This window comes from Copadichromis virginalis, linkage group LG18 (assembly GCF_057382275.1).
Source record: "Copadichromis virginalis isolate Kocher_CV1m ecotype Utaka linkage group LG18, C_Virginalis_male_GT1.1, whole genome shotgun sequence".
Classification (NCBI taxonomy): Eukaryota; Metazoa; Chordata; class Actinopteri; order Cichliformes; family Cichlidae; genus Copadichromis; species Copadichromis virginalis.
Genome location: NC_140635.1, coordinates 22,999,208 through 23,018,120, shown reverse-complemented (window position 1 = coordinate 23,018,120; position 18,913 = coordinate 22,999,208). Strand labels below are relative to the sequence as shown.

General features: G+C 40.7%; 1 protein-coding gene across 1 annotated transcript in view; it reads right to left on the bottom strand.

The window, feature by feature from the left end:
• LOC146687854 (potassium/sodium hyperpolarization-activated cyclic nucleotide-gated channel 2) overlaps positions 1-18,913 on the bottom strand; it is a 32,891-nt gene that overhangs the window by 9,967 nt on the left and 4,011 nt on the right. The window contains exons 2-4 of the mRNA XM_085438634.1: positions 18,361-18,784; positions 15,328-15,489; positions 6,044-6,262 (exon numbers count right to left, since the gene is read on the bottom strand). Of these exons, the coding sequence (XP_085294760.1) occupies positions 6,044-6,262; positions 15,328-15,489; positions 18,361-18,784 (805 nt within the window). The remainder of the gene's footprint in view (positions 1-6,043; positions 6,263-15,327; positions 15,490-18,360; positions 18,785-18,913) is intronic.

Sequence of the window (18,913 nt, the reverse complement as noted above, 5' to 3'; positions counted from 1 at the left end):
TGAAAAAAATCAAACGTACAGCTCTGCTATCACTTCCAACATAAATGAAGACAGGAAACTAAACAGCAGTGACGTTTGTAGGGTTACTGAAGTTGGGCTAGCTGGTATATAATGATGTGCTACGTGATCGCTAGCGACACAGCTATGTTAGCATAACATAAACAGTGAAGCTGGAGGACGAACACTAACACTTTTCCACTTATAAAAGTTAACGTGAAGGTTCTTCATGGTTAGAGACAAATGCAATCGCATGGCAGGATGCTGTAAACGGACCAAACTTCAGTCAGGAGAACAACTGAGATAATCCATCCACAATACGAGGTTAGTCATTAATATACTGCAGCAACATGGGAATAGAGCAGCTGCCAGAGAATTCAACATTAATGAATCAATGGTACAGAAGTGGAGGAAGCAAGAAGAATGAGTTTAATAAAGTTTGATTTATCTGACTGCTTTGTTTCGCTTAATGTGCCTTATAATCCTGTGCACCTTATGGTTCGAAAAATACGTACTGCACACTGCAGTTTAATGTTGCAAAGCACCTCTTTTTAACTTCAGTGGATATTATACATGGTTATGCTCAGGATATGTCAGCCCATTTCTACTGGAAATGCCTTTTGGTTAAACTTTCAGCAAGGAATTTGCATTTGCACTGTTACATTTTTATAAAGCTTTAATGTACATAAAAACCAGCTTCTTGTTTAAGTGAAAATAAATGGAAGGTTGTCTTTTTGCGCTAGTAATGTTGTGGAGTTGTATTTTGTCTCGCATCAATTATATCGTCGGTTATATCGTTATCGCAAATTTTCAAATATATATCGTGATAAATATTTTTGGCCATATCGCCCTGCTCTACCATCAGATAGAGCTAAAAAAGGATGGTTTTTGTTGTAAATGTGAGTGCAGGAATCTCTTTACAAAGCCCGCCTGCCTCTGGGTAATTGGGGGATGACTAAAAATTGTAGAAAAGAGTTTTTGGTACCCTAGATGAGGGAAGGGAGGTTAGTGGTGGTGGAGCACTGTTGTGTGTTTTCTGTCTCACTGACTCAGATCAGCCTCTACAATGATTACAAGGGAGAGATGATTATTTCACGTAAAACCCCTTTTTAGTGTTATAAGTAAAAAAGAGTGTATCTAGTATATATAAATATAAAATCCAGTCTGATCTTTAAAGATTCTCCACCTCTACACAGATTCACTTATTCCTGCAACTAGAAACAACTTTATTAACAAGCCACACTTAGTAAAGTGTGATGTTTAGCACTGACACAAGTATAAGGGGGAAAACAATAAAAGCTTGAGACATGTTAATCACAGGTCATGTCTACAAATTCCTTGTGCTGCATTCATACAGACCTTGACCCACTTTTCTTTACAACATTGCTTGAGTTCACTGACGTTTTGGGGCATTCATTTATGCACAGCTCTCTCAAGGTCCCACCACAGCATTTCAATCACGATGAAGTCTGGACTTTGACTGGACTATTGCAACACCTTGATTCTTTTCTTTTTTTTAACCATTATGTTGCAGATTTGCTGCTGTGCTTGGGATCATTATCCTGTTGCATGATCCAGTTTCAGCCAAGCTTTTGCTGTCAGACAGACTGCCTCACATTTGACTCTAGAATACTTTAGTATACACGGGAGTTCATGATCCACTCAGCGACTGCAAGGTGCACATGTCCAAAGCCAATAACAAGAAGATACAACTTTGCAAATCTAAGCCATGCTGCCATGTTTATATTAGAGAGAAGAAGCTTTCTCCTGGTGACTTTTGAACAAGCCATGCTTTTTCTAATTGTACTGTCCTTTAACTGTCCTGTACTTTAACATTTAATATGCTAAGGCCTGACCTCACTGAAGACTGATGGACTTCAGATTGTTTATAAATGGCCTTATATCCCTTCCCAGATTGACAAACAGCAACACTTGCTTCTCCAAGATCATTGTTGATGTCTTTTTTCCTTGGCATTGTGGTAACAATCATCTGAATGCTCCTGCAAACTCCACAAACCTCACACTTTCCAACAATCAATTCATCAACTGCAGTTGATCAACAGCGCCTGGCTGCTTTCTACCCTCTTGGTTCCTGTAACCAGTAAGGGTGTACTTCATCTTTCACACACTGCATCTGCATGTTGTTTTTGTTAAATAAATAATGACAGGGTGTAATATGTGTTGTTTTGTAATTCATCTCAGACTGTATTTACCTCATTTTAAGATCTGTTGTGGACCAGATTACTTTCATTATGTCCCAATACCCAAAACCTTAGAATTGAAGTCTACTTTCTTTTTACCATGATTATACACCTCATACAGCGCTACACAAAACGCTCAGAACCACAAAGTCAGAATCACAAAATGCTGCACCTAAGACATGATTTTCCAGATGTCCAAATGAGCAGTTATGCATGTTTTTGGTATGTCATTGTAGAACTATAGCAATATGACATATAGCATATTCACTGAGCTAGGAATCAGAGGACAGTGCAGTTATATGGTATCCCAAATCAACGGTCAAATCTAGAATCTAGAATTCCTGAATTCATCATTTTTATCATTTTCATGGATGTATCAGATTTGAATCTTCAAAAAAAGAGGCACAAGTAGAACTGCTGTTCTTTCTATGCCCCTCTGCTATGTGTCACTGTGCACTGTTACTATGTATAACTAACACAAAGGTCTCTGCACCAAAGCCACCAAGCCAAATTTAACCTGCATGAATTGTGACTCTGACATTTCTTCTGGGTTGAAAAGGAACCCTTCACACAATGCTAGCTCAATCCACACTGGGGCTGTAACAGACTGCCAGCAGACGTGTTTTGCTAACACTCTCCAAAATGATAAAAATGCCACTCACAGTCCTATCTGGAAGCATTGCAAATTCACCCGGCAGCATCGGCATCAGCCTCACTGGCATGCATGGCACTTTTCTGCTCTCTGAGTTGTTTTTTTTTCTTTAATAAACATGCCTGCAGCTCAAATACTAATCCTCACAGAGCAGCAGAAAAAAAATATGACAACTGGTCAGAAAAAAAGGTTTTTAAGGGAAATGCACTTCTTGGCCTCAGCAGAAAAGCTGTATATTCTGGGACAGGGTGAGGACGTATTAGAAAATGTCTAAATCTGAAAGAATAAACATAAAGAGCACAGCATTATGAAAAAATTCTAATGTCAAGGCATGTAGGTTTCGTACTCCTCGCTTCATCCTTAAACTGGATAACATACAGGCTGGTTTAGGATTAGACAACTCATCACAGCTCTTAAATTTTTAAGGTTTTAGTTTGCTGAGTTCATCCTGCTTGTGGTGCAAATTCGACAAGATTTTTAAAACTGGGGGGAAAACTTAAACTTTGCACATCTGGGTGACTTGTTCCTCAGACAGAAAACTCTCATCATCCTGGGCAAACTGTGACGACAAGAGCTTCAGTCAGCACTCTGCTGGCTGAATCGTTTTCTTCTAAACCGTTTATTGGACATGATTTATACTCAAGTGTCCTGCCACATGGCAATAAAACTCTTTGCGGAGAGCCGCACAATGCTAGCCAGACACCAAACTGACAAAAAAAAAAAAAAAGAGAGAGAGAGAAAAACTCCAAACAATGTGAAATACACAGCATTCAAATATCTTGCAGTGCACCAGGACTGTCTCTCCCACAGGTTTACCCTCCCCCTCAGTTTGCTTTGTATAGCAGCCAGTTAGCAATAGCACTGCACCTTTCAAGGACACCACCACCAGAAAGGATAGAGATAGAGGAAGAGAAGGGGAAAAAAGAGAGAAATTTAGATCCGGAGGTGAGGAGAGCGAGAGATCAGGAAGGAGATACGCCAGAGAGAATCAGGTGGAGACATTTAAGCAGTGCAGGGGAAGGAAAAGGAGGGGTGGAGCTCATGTAAAGTGGATAGTTAAAGATGCATAAGAGATGATATAGAGCAGAGGCAGAGTGAGAGCCAGTGAGTGAGTGACCAGGAAGTGAGAGACTCTGAGAGAGGGAGGCGGCCATGATGGCTTACGTCACCTTCAGGATGACATTGCCGGGACACACAGGTCCGCTGCCTCATCAATTCTACTGCTGCTCAAGGGGACATCATATCACACAATCACACACACACACAGGCACAGCCACAGCCTCTGGCAATGTGGCTCTACCTGGCCGAACACACCCGGAGCCTCTGATTGGCTGCTGAAAGCCGGCAGCACTCCCACTGCTCCCTAGCCGGCAAGACTCTGCTTGGAAACAGAGTGACTGTGCTACCACGACAGGCCACTGCTGCAGCGCGGCTCAGCGCTGCTCTGATCCGCGCTCAGGTTCATTGTCCTTATGACAGCATATACGGGTGCTTTAATGGCGCCTGATGGTGTGCCGTTAAGGTCACAACCTGAAGTGTTTAGGAGTAGGTTGATGCCACACACTGCTGTTACACTTCCTCACACACATACAGCCTGTTGTATGATATGTATTATCTATTATTGATAACTAATTACGTGACCTTATGGTTTAATTTTCATTTAATGAGCAGTAAATATCTAAATCGGCTACAAACAAAATGAGGATTGTAAAAAAAAAAAAGATCCTTTTTGACCTTCAGTTACTAAAATACTCTTCCAGATATAGTGAAACTGATCTAACTCCTCCCTTGACACTAACTACCAATCTGTCTCCAGTGATCTTTACATCAAATCATTAGCAATGTCAGCATCTGCATGTCTGACATTAACCATAAGGACCTCTCTATTTTATCCAGCTCTGTTCAACATGAACATAAAGTTGTTTTCTTCTGTAAGATCTTGGACTACATGAGATTAATCCTTGGTAACACTTGCTAGTCATGCATATTAGCAATCTTATTAGCCTACATTTTTACATTTTAGTTAACAAATAGTGTAAAAATGTAGGCTTGTTTGAACACATATTACTGCTTACTGGATTTTGTATCTTGCTGGTCATAGTTCCATTAGTACAATTGTAACGTGAGGGTTCACTAGATGGTTGGGAATCTCTCTGAATAATTAGGAACAGCAAGACGGAGACGGATAACTTTTTAGCAGCCTCTTTACTTTTAGCACACTGCAACAACAACCCACACTTCCTGTGTGCCGCCCTCATGAATACTTCACTGGCCTCTCAGAAGCCAGGAAATCTTATACTCAGATCAAAACAGGGAAAACAACCAGGTAGATATAACACATACTTATTACTGGTTTGAACATGCATGTCTAAACATTCAAACATGTAAACATGTAAATATCAAAACACGTAACCACCAAATAGCTACATAACTAGCTTTATAACCTTTGTAAACACCTCTTTGTAGATCAAGGTAGATTTAGATTTACTTCTACACTTTACACAATGATTGTTCTGGACTATAGAGCTGGTCCTGACCGCATCAGGATGAGTCTTTGACTGTGAGGTGACTTATCAATCATAAGTTGTTAGCCAGTAAGCATATGATGGTTAATCCTCATTTTTTTAATCTAACCAGACTTAATTTTTTACTCAGTATGACTCAAAATGAGTGACTGAGTCCATGAACTCATCAGGAAAGTGTTTAAAGAGGTCAAGACAGAAAGCTGTTTTCCCATAGACTTCAACTGGAACAAAGACTTTTTCCAACCACAGCTGTCGTTATCTGGTGCGGGATGGATACATCGTGGCAATTCAGGGTTTAGTGTCTCACCCAAAGATGCTTCAGCACATAGACTGAAGGAGCCAGGGATCAAGCTGTGCTCCTTCTGATTGGCAGACAACCCCCCCAAAAACAACATAATGTTTAAGCTCAGGAGCTCCACAGAAGCTTGTGAGTAAATTTTGGTAGATGATCAGTGAGATTAGCTGCTTCTCTGTTTCATGCTAGGCTAAATTACTCAACTGATGGGCCACCACTTCAGCTTTAATGTTTCATCTCATTTTCTTATCCAACACTTTGCAAGCAGGTGAATAACTTGCTTTTAAAGGACAAATAAAGAGGAAATACTGGATCTAAAGAAAAACAGCTCGCAGAAAAGTGTTGAAATCATGGGATGGAGTTGTTTCCTCACCTTTTCCTGATATTGCCGTCTGGAGGAGTCCAGGGACTGGATGAGAGCTGTTGCATGGCCAATAAAAACAGCATAGCACGTAGCTCCTACAATCATACTCAACATAGTGAGCCAGATATCTGATAGACTCTCTGGGGCTTGGCGGCCATAACCAATGCACAGCATGTGGCTCATTGCTTTGAAAACAGCAAAGGAGTACAGCTCTGACCAGGTGTCGTTCTGTGGAAAGACAAGAAAGGAGATAAACAAGGAGTTAAACACACAAATGTTACATTCAAATATATGTTTCAGACGAGGGTGATGCCATGAAGTAGGTAACTAGAAGAAAAGCTTTGGGGACAGGGGTCATGGAGGAACAGTTATATAAATGAGAGCTCAAGGGACACAGAAGGAAAGAGGGAGGAAGGGGAAACAACACCGAGGGATTCCTTCGAGGCCTAATCAGGAAAGTAGAGACGGTTTGAAAGTTATTTCCTCAGAGAGGAATTATAATGAGAGGTCATTAAATATGCACTTGAAGAACTGTGTGAATCGGAATCTACTACAGCGGGGCAGCAGTCACCAAGCTGCTTGTGCGGCAACTCCAAACTCTTATTGTGACTTAGAAAGACATCTATGTTTCCGCCCACTTTAAATACATGTAATGAACACTTATTCAATGTTTTATTTCACTGTAACTTTGTCCCCAAACACAGCCCTTAACAGAAAAGTCAGATGAAAAAGGTCTTGATTTGGCCTTACTGTGCTTACCTGAGTCTGAACACGATGCTGATGCAATTAATTCAAAGCCAAAAGTAGGATCAGAATCCTAGATTTTTAGCTATGTTTAATCTTTTTTCTACTAAAGAAACTCATTATCTGTGTAAGCTGTGTTACTAAAGCAGCGCACAGGGAAAAAAAGTTACAAACAGCATCCTGAAAACCTCTGAGACCCTCAAGTCTTAAAGAAACACACACACTAAAAAACACACACACACACACTTAGCCTCACTAAATATGTACCAGCTACACAGAGGTCACAGGCTGCACTTAACAAAGGCAATCAGCTGCATTATATCCTCCCCATAACCTGCTGCAGAGAAGTGCATCAGCACTCTACTGCAGCATTATATTAAGAAGTGTGCAGTTCTTCTCTGTTTCTTTCCTATAACGAAACTAACCAAAGTGTAGTGTTTTTATGAAAAACCTGAACTTATTCAATGTTTTAATCTCAAAAATTAACATTATTGTTTTAAGTTCATGTAAAAAAAACTTTTTAGTGCGATGCAAAATGTGTTGTGTGTATTCAAATATTAACAATTTGACGATACAACAAGTACTGTGTCTAGCAGATTAATGCACAAATGTTTCTCATTATGAATATTTGGCTTAATTGGGGCAAATAAATGTAGTTTCTCTAAGTGCTGGTAACTCCCAAACCTGAAAACTAAAAAAAACATATGGGGTTTTTTGTTGGGTTTTTTGCTGTTTTCTGATTTGTTTTTATCTGATTCCTCTATTAGATTAGATACGAGAACAATCACTAGGTATAAAAAAAAAATCACAGGTAGAGACTGACCATAGAGGTTTGTTAACATCCAAACAGCATAACTTTAAATGGCCACAAAGTGATAGAAAGAGCTCTCCATATGAGGTCAGGGAAATCAAAACTCCCAAAATAAATATAGCTCCACCAAGTGGGCTGGGGCTAAATGGTATATGTAAAAACAGAAAGAGAAACAGTGGAGTGAAGCAGATTGAATAATAGATGAACGATGAGCACTTTGATTCTGAAATAGAAACAGGCAAGAGAGAAGGAGAGACTCCATATCCTCGTAAGTCTCAATCACTCTCCTCAGAGATTTCAGTTTGGGAACTATCCGTTGCTTTGATGGTAATTACCATCTCCATTAGCCGCAGATAGTCTGTTTGAACTTGACTGATAATGCAGGGGCTTTAAATTTATCTTGCGGGACCCTAAAATGCTTCTTTAAATAGCCTGCAGCAACCTTGTTGTGCAAGATGCTTCGCAAACACAGATGTGAAACGCACCTGCCAAACAGTTTGGGCAGGTTTATGTAACTCGTGTGCTGTAAAAAAAAACCTTCACATTATCAGTATGCATCAGCACTTTATCCATGCTAGCAGCAGTGGGATGCTTTTAATTCTTTCCCCCATAAAGGCGACATTTGACAACCTCCCCTATACCATTAATGACGAGTTATGACACTTCGGTATATATCAATAAAGATGTGGTGTGACAAGAACTAGAATAGTTTCTGGGTTTTGTTCATAGGCAGAAAGCACCATCACTAACCTCTGATGCAAACTCATTAATTTTTTTCTGTAAGCAAGTCTGAAATATGACAGAAACCACCCAGTTCAGATAGGAGCTGCAAGGGTTACTCCTAGTAGGGGTAAAACAGGTCATCTACCAGTCAGAAGTTTGGTGGTTTGATCCCTGGCTGCCAGATATCCTTGGGCAAGATCCTAACCCCAAGTTGTTCTCGAGTGCATCCATCAGAGCCCGATAGAAAAAAAGTGCTTGTGTGAATGGCTGAAAGTGGTTGGGTAGAGCAGAAAAGTGCAATATGAAAACTGTTACGTTTACCGTAATTGCGGATGGTGTCAAAATACATCATATATATATATATGTATATATATATATATATATATATATATATATATATATATATATAGATAGATATATAGATATATAGATATATAGATATAGATATAGATATATAGATATATATATGATGTATAACAAAGTTTATAGTCTAATGAAAATTTGATAGCAATCTGTTAAATTCTGTAATCAAAGTGTTACGCAGAGCAACAGACAGACCTTCCCATTCCCTGATCCAAATCACTTACAATGTTACAAATGACACAAAGTGCATGAAAAACAACAGTAATACTGAAGTGGAAAATAGAGCAATATCATACTGAATGATCACTATGCATGCTGGATGCCCGATAAGCTGAACAAACATCTCAAAGATAATCGACAACCGTCTGAGAAAGTCGCTGCCCTGGTCCTGCCACACGCCCACCAGTTTAGTTTACAACAGCTTATCAGAGTTCATTGTACAGTCAGCTTTGTCTGGTGCTTCCTCTCCTTCTGTTTCTCCCTGTCTGCCTCAGTGTGCGTGGTGTCTTTATGATCTGCAGTTTGGGCAGTGAAATGTATTTATTTGGAAAGTGGAGGGCAAAGCATGCTCCACAGAGAGCTCATTGTAAGGTCAACAGAGAAGCTGGATTTCAGTATTCTGTCCAATATGAGCTGATGGCTGCCTGGCCCAGTGGAGCTACTTAATTTAAGCCAACTTTAGAGAAGATGAAAAGAACCGGAGACACTTTGTTATACACTGTGTTTCATGAGTTAGATATGGTGAGAAAATGCTTACTCTGTTTAGCCTTTAGCCCAGAAACTGAAGGAGGACTTTTGCTCAGCTGGTTAGTTATACCAATGACATCAATCAAATCCGAACAGCTCATGTTTACATTTGGAGGGGCTCATGCAAACAAAAATAGTACATAACACTAAAAGTTCAGTGTATCAACATTACTCTTTGGACAGAGTCAGATTAGCTGTTTCCAGCATCTTATTTCACCGTCTCCACTAGAGTTTGATCGTCATGGTACATATCTCAGACTTATACGTGTCTTCTTTTTTTAACCCTTGGTCAAGCTTTTCCTGCAAAGGTTTTGTGTTAAATTAAATGCAACTTATAAGTCATTTTTTGTACTCAGTGTGATGAAATGGTATACCTGTGAGCGACAGATTAAAGAGGATTAGGCAGATGAAGCAGAGGCCAACATGCCCTGATTTTTTTTCTTAATACTGGTTGTGTGCTAAAATTATTAACCTGTCATTAACATCATTTATTTTTTTGGACTTGACAAAAGTCATTCAGAGAAACTGGAAAAATATTTATATATATATATATATATATATATATATATATATATATATATATATATATATATATATATATAGATAGATAGATAGATAGATAGATAGATAGATAGATAGATAGATAGATAGATAGATAGATAGATAGATAGATAGATAGATAGATAGATAGATAGATAGATAGAGATATATACACGTATACTGTTTATCCATACACTCAGTAGTCACTTTTAATGTTCAACTGCTTGTTAATGCAAATATCAACCCCCCCAATCACATGGCAGCAACTTAGTTCACTAAAACATGGAGACAAGCGGGATATTGTATTTGTTTTAAATGTTATGTACTTGTGTGGTACATGTATTTTTGACTTTTGCTGCCATGATGCCAGGTCTCTCTTGGGAATGAGATTTTTAATCTCAATGAGATTTTTTACCTGGATAAATAAATACTTTTTTTTTTTAAAAAGTCAAGGTGGCCTGATAATTTCAAAGTGAACATCAGAGCACAGGTGATTTAAGAGACTTTGAATCTAGCATAGTTGTTGGGCCAGACAAGCTACACTGAGTATTTCAGAAACTGCTGATCTACTGGGATTTTCCCACACAGCCATCTCTGGTGTTTGCAGAGAATGTTCTGAAAAAGAGAAAATATCCAGTGAGCAGGAGCTCTCTGGGTGAAATGCCTTGCTGATGTAAGAGGAGAATGGCCAGACTGCTTTGAGCTGACAGGAGGGCTGCAGTAACTCAAATAACCACTCAACACAACCAAAGTTTGCAGAGGAACGACTCTGAACGCACAAGATCATTAACCTTGAAGTAGAAGTAGCAGCAGAAGACCACAGCAGGTGCCATTCATGTTAGTTAAAAACAGGAAACTGAATGTTTAAAGGGTGCAGCATACCTGAGTATTGTTGCTGCCCAGGTCCATCCCTTTATGACCACATTGTACCAATGGCTCAAACTGGTTTCTTGAGCAGGACAGTGAGTTCACTGCACTCAAATAGCCTCCACAGTCACCAGATCTCAATCCAATAGAGCAGCTTTGAAAGGTGATGGAACAGAAGATTCACATCATGAATCTGCAGCAACTGTGTGATGCTAGCATGTCAGTAACCACCAACATCTCTGAGGAATGTTTCCAGCACTTTGTTGAATCTGTGCAATGAAGAATTAAAGCCGCTGTGAGGGAAAAGGGGGGTACAAACCAATACCATAGGGGTGGAACTAATAAAGTGTACATATATTTTTTGATGGTGGCCACGGCAACTGTCATCTTTGTGAAAAGCCTCCATGAAATTGTAGTTCTACCATACTTGTGAGGACCGACGGTGACTTAAGCAGACAAAATGCCTGTCCCCACGAGTTTGAAGGAATTTTTGAGACTCAAAATGTGGTTTTAGTGTCAGGGTTACAACTAGGTTATGGTTAGGTTTAGGCTAAGGGTTATGGTTAGGCATTCATTTTTGATGGTTAGGGTTTGGGGAAGCCGCTAGGGGGAAGCATTATCGCAATTAGATGTCCTCACTAAGATATGAAAATGTGTTGTGTGTGTGTGTGTGTGTGTGTGTGTGTGTGTGTGTGTGTGTGTGTGTGTGTGTGTGTGTGTGTGTGTGTGTGTAAGGGAAATAAGTTGAGTCAGGAGCCCACTTTAGTCCTTTTAACAACACCACGTGAGGGAAAGTTCCTGTTACACTGGCTTCAAAATACTTCCTCTTGAGTGGCTTTCAGCATAATTAGATGTCATAGCTACTTGTTCAGTAATACAACTTCTTTTAGTAGGCTATAATATTATTGCATTCCTTGTACTCGGCTCAGTAAGGCTGTACAAAACAAAAACACCTGCGATATAATCCCATCTTTCCCTCTCCTCTCCCACGAAACAAACACCACCAACTAATTTCGAGTTAATTTAGAGCTCAGACAGCAAATTTAGCTCTTCATGTGTATATTGCTATAACTGGCTTAATGAGTACTTCAAATCAAATCTGAAATATCCCACAGCAAACCTGTGATGGTGTTTGGTCAAACTAACTGCAATGAGTAAATCAGATGATTTCACACCAGACACAGTGATTACTGACTTACTGTCACTAAAGTAAGCAGACCACTGTACTGCAAAGCTGAAGGAATAAGGGATAATGGGAAAGAGACGCCTCTGTGATGTGGGTACTGGAAGGGATGGGTGCACACACAGCTGTAATTACAGAGTTGAAAGTATACACCCCGTTTCTGTCAGTTAGCATGACTGTCACTGTTATTACCCAGTCGCCTCTGTACTCTATAATGCAGCCGAGCTCTATAAGCACTCTTGCATGGAAATTAACTTAGTGGCTGATAAAGCAGAGTAAAGCTCATGCTAAATATAACCTGAGTTCAATACAGGGGTGGAAGTTGGGTGTACTGCTAAAACAACCTATGTTCCCTGAGGTAGTACAAGTTTGACTGAATCCAATTATTAGCTGGTGGATGTCATTCAGAGTTACAGAGTGTTCTCAACGCCCTCCATGGGTCCTGCCTGTGGGCTCCACACCACCAGAGCCACTGTAGGGTGTGAGCCATGATGGATGGCCTGGCTGCAACACAATGGCTAATGTTACAAGTTGTCAGCCACTCAATAGGGGGTGGTCTCAGGTGGCCATATGTAGCCCATGCCAGAGCGGCCCTTTCGTTTGAGAGTGACGGCTCTCTGGAGACCGGCTGTCTTTGATTATACAGCAGGAGAGAACACTGGAGGAGTCAGTGTCCTGTCAGGCCCAGACTCCATCATCATGGACTTCAAACTCTGCAGCGTGTACTGAGCACGATTGCCTTTTGTGCAGCCTATAAGTTTAGAAAAGTTGAAATACTTTTGAACTTGTGTTGCTGTTGCATCTGTGGTGCTTCTTAGTTGTCATTGTTAGATACGCGCTTTACATTTTACATAGCAGCTGCATGTTGGTGCACTAATTTGAAGGATCTCTTGGATATTCTGTTGGTGAGTTCTTTAGGCCTTTAACCTCTTTCACCCTGGAGGTCCGTGTCTTCCAAAGTACCATAGTACATTTACTGAGCAGGCCCCTGTTCCTGCTATGATTAAAATGGATGTACTATTTGTTGTGGTTCATTTGCGTTGTATCAAAGTTGGTCGAGTGCAGTCGACAACTTTTACAACAGGTCCAAAATCATCTGTGTCACTGACACAGTTTTATTGCCGTTATGTACTCTCTAATTTATGATGTTATCAATATTTGATAGACATTTTTAAATCTCACTGTGGGCCGATATGAACAAAAGTCGTTAGTTTTTTATTTTGTGAGTCCAAAACAGCATTTTCAAATTTCTTATTTTGATTTACCAGGAATGTCCAGTTATGTAAAACAAAGAGATTAGCCATAAGTCATGTGAGCAACAGAAGTAGTGAATATTTGGTACTTACAGCTAACCAAAAGATTTCATCTGTTGTCATTAAGTTGCTGATTTAATTTTCTGTGGCTCGACAAATGGAGCTAATCATTTCAGATCCAATAAATCGTCGCAATTTCAATTTGACTGTCTTATTCCTATTCTCTGCACACTGCCTTTCACCCTCTGACATGACAGCTGTTGATAGGCTCCAACCCTGAATTGGACAAGTGATTAAGAAACTAGATGGAAGGATGGATGGATAAATTCAAAGAAGCAGGGGTGTTTGTTATACTGGTACTGTGGTGTGTATTTCAGTGTAGGGCATAGAGCTGATACAGTCAAGGCAATGCATGACGGATTTTTAATCATCTATAACATCAAAGGCTTGGTTTTGATATAGTCAGCCTCGGGGGTGAGCGAACACACCTCCACTCATTACAGTCTCTAAATTTCTGCATATAAATATGTGTACCTACATTTATTTAGAGGAGCAAAATAAAAAGTAAGAGGTAATTTATTGTTCTTTTATATATATATATATATATATATATATATATATATATATATATATATATCCTTTGTCTTCGGTGACCCAGCTCTACAAAATAACATCAGTAAAACTGCAGTAGGTTTCAGTCTGACACATCAAACAAAAAGTGAATCCTTTTCATCTCAGCAATATGGCAAAGAGGATGTTTACCCTCATCATCCCATTAACTTGTTCCAACCAGAATTACTCTTGTACAGCACTAAAAACAAGAGTCCCTCCTCTCATCCAGGAAATACTTCAAATCTGAATTTACAAGCCGTCGTGGCTGACCCAGACGGTGTCTGGGAGCAGGACCCAATCTGTTTAAAACCCCATTTAGACCTGTGCCTCGTGTCTGGGTTTGGTGTGGTCTCCTCTTGCTCAGTAAAAGGCTGGTTTGACAGACAGACCTATAAACAAACAGCTTTTATCTCTCTGAGAGAGACATGGCAACAAAGAGCCCAGCTGCCTGGCCATATTTCCCCCATCCCTCTATTTTCCCCTTTTATCTTTCCTGTCATCGCCCCACCGTGCTGAAGAGGAGGCACGGAGGGATGTAGAGGTGCACTTAAATCTCACAGGTTTGTTTTTAACAGCCTCTTTGTTGGTAAGCTATAGCTGTTTTCTGCCAATGACAAGGTTGTGATATGAGTAATATCCTTGATTTTCTTGAAAGGCGAACACACTTTTCCTCCTGAATCATACACAGCAGTGATCACTAAGCTTAATAATGATTTTCTGCCCTGGTATCAGTAATATTAATTAATTTTAATATTATAAATTATTGAATCATACACGGTTATTTGTAAAGTAGTTTGGTCACGATTAAGATCTGTTTAATGTTCATGTCTTAATATTTTTTGTGCTCACATCATTTAAAAAGATTAACCAATAAAAACAAGCTACTGAGGCAGCACAACAGAGATATTGTCATTTTGCTTGCATGCCTCCTTCCTGCTGCCCATATTACCCACACTGGAGAATCAGCTGTGTTATGCTGGTGGAGCCTGATGTAGCTTTGAGCTGAGGAGTGGGCGACAGATGATATCTGGTAACTTCAAGTGCCATCACTTGACATTTATCACACTTCACACGGCTTTGTGAAGTGACAAAGGGCACTGTGCAACTTTCTTTAACATATTTAGCAAGGTCCTGTAAACACAAGTGGAAAATTGGTGGTGTTCCTCTCTAAAGTATTAAAAATCTCTGAGGCCAATTTGAGGCTTCCCTTCTCCAAATAACCTTTCTAAAGCACCGGGGTTTCCTGCGCAGTGAAAGACAAGAAAGAGCTTATCATGGTCACAAAATATTGACTGAGATTTTGCCAATATTTTCTGATGACAGCGAGACGCTTCGATCAATACCTTGTGACCACAGTTAGTTCTTGTTCACTCGGGTTACAAGAAGCAAGCCCAGTTCTGGTCTGATATGTGCAGTCCTACGTGCCTAGTCATGATTCCCTCATACGTACCTCCATCTTGTTGAGGGACACCCAGCAGTCCGATGGGAACTCCTGCAGCATGGGGACCAGGAACTGTAGGCAGCCATCCCAGTGACACAACAACAGCATCATACCGATCAGGTTAAAGATCCGCATCACCGCGCTGGCTAGGTCATAGGTCATATGAAAGATCTGGAGACAGCAAGGCAAGGAGAGGAGTTTATATGTAAGATTATATTGGAACATGAACTCAGTAATTATGGCTTTCTTGACAGTGTCGTAAGTTTTATCTGATGAGACTTCGGCGCTATGTGTTCTCCAGCTGCCTGCATTTCAACCAGTCGAAATGATTTCCCCCTACCTCCAATTCATAATTGCTTTACTCTGATCTTAATGGAAAACATCATGAGGACAAGGAAAGGGGAACTTATAAGGACTTCGTAAAAGAAAAACTTGGTAGTGCTGGACTCTTGAACAAATGACTGCAATGTTGAAACTACAATGCCCAGATGGGCTACAAAATGCCTATCGGACATCATTCCAGCGTGCTGTTTCAGGCAGTTCGTATATATGACAATTTTAATTTTTAAAATCGTGGATGTTAAAAAAAAAAAGCTGAAAACAGAAGGATACATACAGCTAATACAAAGTGAATTGTAGTAAACTTTAAACATGTTTTCGATTAAGCTTTTCCTTTATATGTAAATCTTCACACAAGGGAAAATCTCAATAAGTAGCAAATTTGATCTTTTTTCTTTTCATAAAAGATGCTTCAGTGTATCATGTGGTCTTATTATGGCTGCCGTGCGGATGCGTCCTGGTCACTTCACACATTCAGGAATGGTCCTGAGCAGATTTGATTACCTGACCCACCACCCTTTGTGCTACTTCCTTTTTATTTGTTTTCACTTTCTCCCTTTGTTTTCTGTCCACAGTTGTTAGTGTCTGATTCATCCCACTGTACCTTATTAACCTCCTCCTCGCCGTGTCTTTATTCTGTGTGTCTTCTTTCACTCTGTGTCACAGAGTCAACACAGCTTCCTTTTGTTCTGCAGCCTCTTCATTCTCCATGTTGGTATTCATAACCCCGGCCAGTTTGTCTTCTTGTGTGTGTGTTGTGTGTGTGTGTATCAGTAACCGTGTCCACTTTTGAACCTCAATCTTGACCATGTCAACTGCCCCTCTGCTAAGAATCTACTATAAATTCATTTCCTATTGGGAAGCTGCCTTCCTGCTCAGCTTCACACTCTTCTTTGGATTCCACCAAGTTTAATCAATGAGTAGGGGAGACAGCTTCCCATCAGTTTCAAACCAAACACAGCAGGAGCGAGCAGCGCATTCGTTACACCGAGATATGTGACATCAATCTGAGGCGCCAGCACGCATGGGGCCCAGCCCATATACAAAACACTCACGCAAGCCGGCGGGCACAAAAGATACACTAACAGCGGAGACAGACGTGCCATCACATGCACACAGCGTGATGGACAGGGACCATCATGAGCCTTAACAACTGATAGTCTGTGTCGTCTCGCACATCAATCATCCTCCATCACTGGACAGTCACTTAGGCCAATCATCTATCACTTGCCTGACCTCAAGAATCAAAACTGTGATGCTGCTTAGCATCTAATAGCTGCTTAAAAGCACTAATAATAGGTATGAGATCTTAATGTGCAGAAGTGACAGTACGTTTCATTATAAAACACGTAGAATGGTCTGATTAGTCTACTATGAAGGAACAGGAAATGGGTCATTTCTTACTCAGTGCAACTGAGGGAGAAGTGATACTCTATGACTGGAGTGATGAGGAATGAGACTGGACATGAATCACATGTGCTGATCTTTCTAAATGCAGCTTTAACCTTTATGAGGTTTTCACTGTCACTTTTTATCAATCAGCAACTCACAAAATAGAGCAGTTGGTCATCATTTTTGCAAGGAGGATTACACGGTCATGTTGTGCTGGCTCACTGAGGTGTTCAGAACCGCGGACAGCACCGAGAACGTTACAGGAACTAAAAACAGCTCACAGCTTCAACTCTTGGATTTTCAAAATAAACTGGAAACAGGCATTTGAAATGGGCATCTCCCGCATGTGCCAGTGTTTCGCTCTCCACTACATCGCCGCTCTTATTCTTCGCACGTGCAAGTATTACTTCCCATCATGCACCACTCTATGTGCATATCACATAATATCTTCAGAAATCCAATTATCCAAAGGTCAAGTGAGCAACCAAGCCCCACTGTGCTGCTCACTACTGCAAAATGCCAGCACCAGGCTGCCAATACTCGCATAAATAAAAAGTAGAGCGATCTTATGACACTGTTGGACCTCCTGTCTCCCAGGCTATTCCTCTTAAAGCAGAGGAGGAGAGTCTGGTGAGGGGCTGGGGCAGGGGCCCACAAAGGTGTATCCCTCTCGTGGAGTAAATAATAGCTGAGTGGCCAGGAAGTTCAGGACTGGTGCTTTGGGTTTTGTCTTCAAGAAGCATCCTAGCAACAGCACCCATCCTCACATGCAGAGTCTACCAGTCAGGTCTGTGCAGACCTGCCATCTCACCTAACTCTAATCACTTTAAATGAATAATTAGTCACATAATCACAGTCGATAGCCCCCCTACTGCTGCTTATGATAATCGCTGTCTCTACTTCACCTGCTCTTCCTCCGGTCTCTTAATTGATTAACTATGTTTGCCCTGGTAATAGGTTGCTTATTAAGTGCCACCTGTGGGACTGCCAGGTCAGATGGAGACAGAAGGTTAGGAGGATGGTGTTACAATAACAGTAATTAGAATGCAAACTTTGTTAGCGCGCAAACATCCTGCAGACATTATATTTTTCTCACCAGGTGGCAGGTGAGAACACTGATCCTGGGCCTCCAGGTGAAGGAGAGCAGGCCAGAGAAGCAGATTGTTGGTTTGGCCATGAGCCAACATCAGCATATTGGAGGAAAATCACTGACCTTTTCTCACAGACTAAGCTAGGGGTTTCTTCTTGTGTAGCTGTGAGTTTTGAGATAATGTTTTAGCTCATGGACAGCTATGAAATGTGTGCCCTTACCTCTTCCCATTGGTGGATGTAGCGTATTAATCTGGAGAGCCTCAACAGCCTCAGGAGACTCAGGATCTTGGTAAAGCGGACGATCCTCAGGGCCCGAGCAGTCTTGTACACCTCTGAGTCGATCCCCTTCTCTACTATAAGGAATATGTAATCCACTGGGATGGAGGAGATAAAGTCTACAATGAACCAAGTTTTTAAGTACTTCTTCTTAATGGTTTTAGGGTCCAAAATGATGTCTGAGTTGTCCTCGATGATGATTCCAGTGCGAAAATTAAGCACAAGGTCCATGAGGAAGAAGGTATCGGACACCACGTTGAAGATGATCCAGGGCGTCGTGGTCTCGTCCTTGAAGAAGGTGATGCCCACGGGGATGATGATCAGATTGCCCACCATGAAAAGCAGCATTGTAAAATCCCAGTAGAACCTATCAGGCGTGTGTGTGAAGTGGAAGTGGATGTGTGTGCGTGACAGTGCATTTTAGATGGGTGTGTGCACAGAGTACAGGAGGGGAAAAGAGGGGAAAGGGGAAGAAAAGACAAAAATAGAGTCAGAT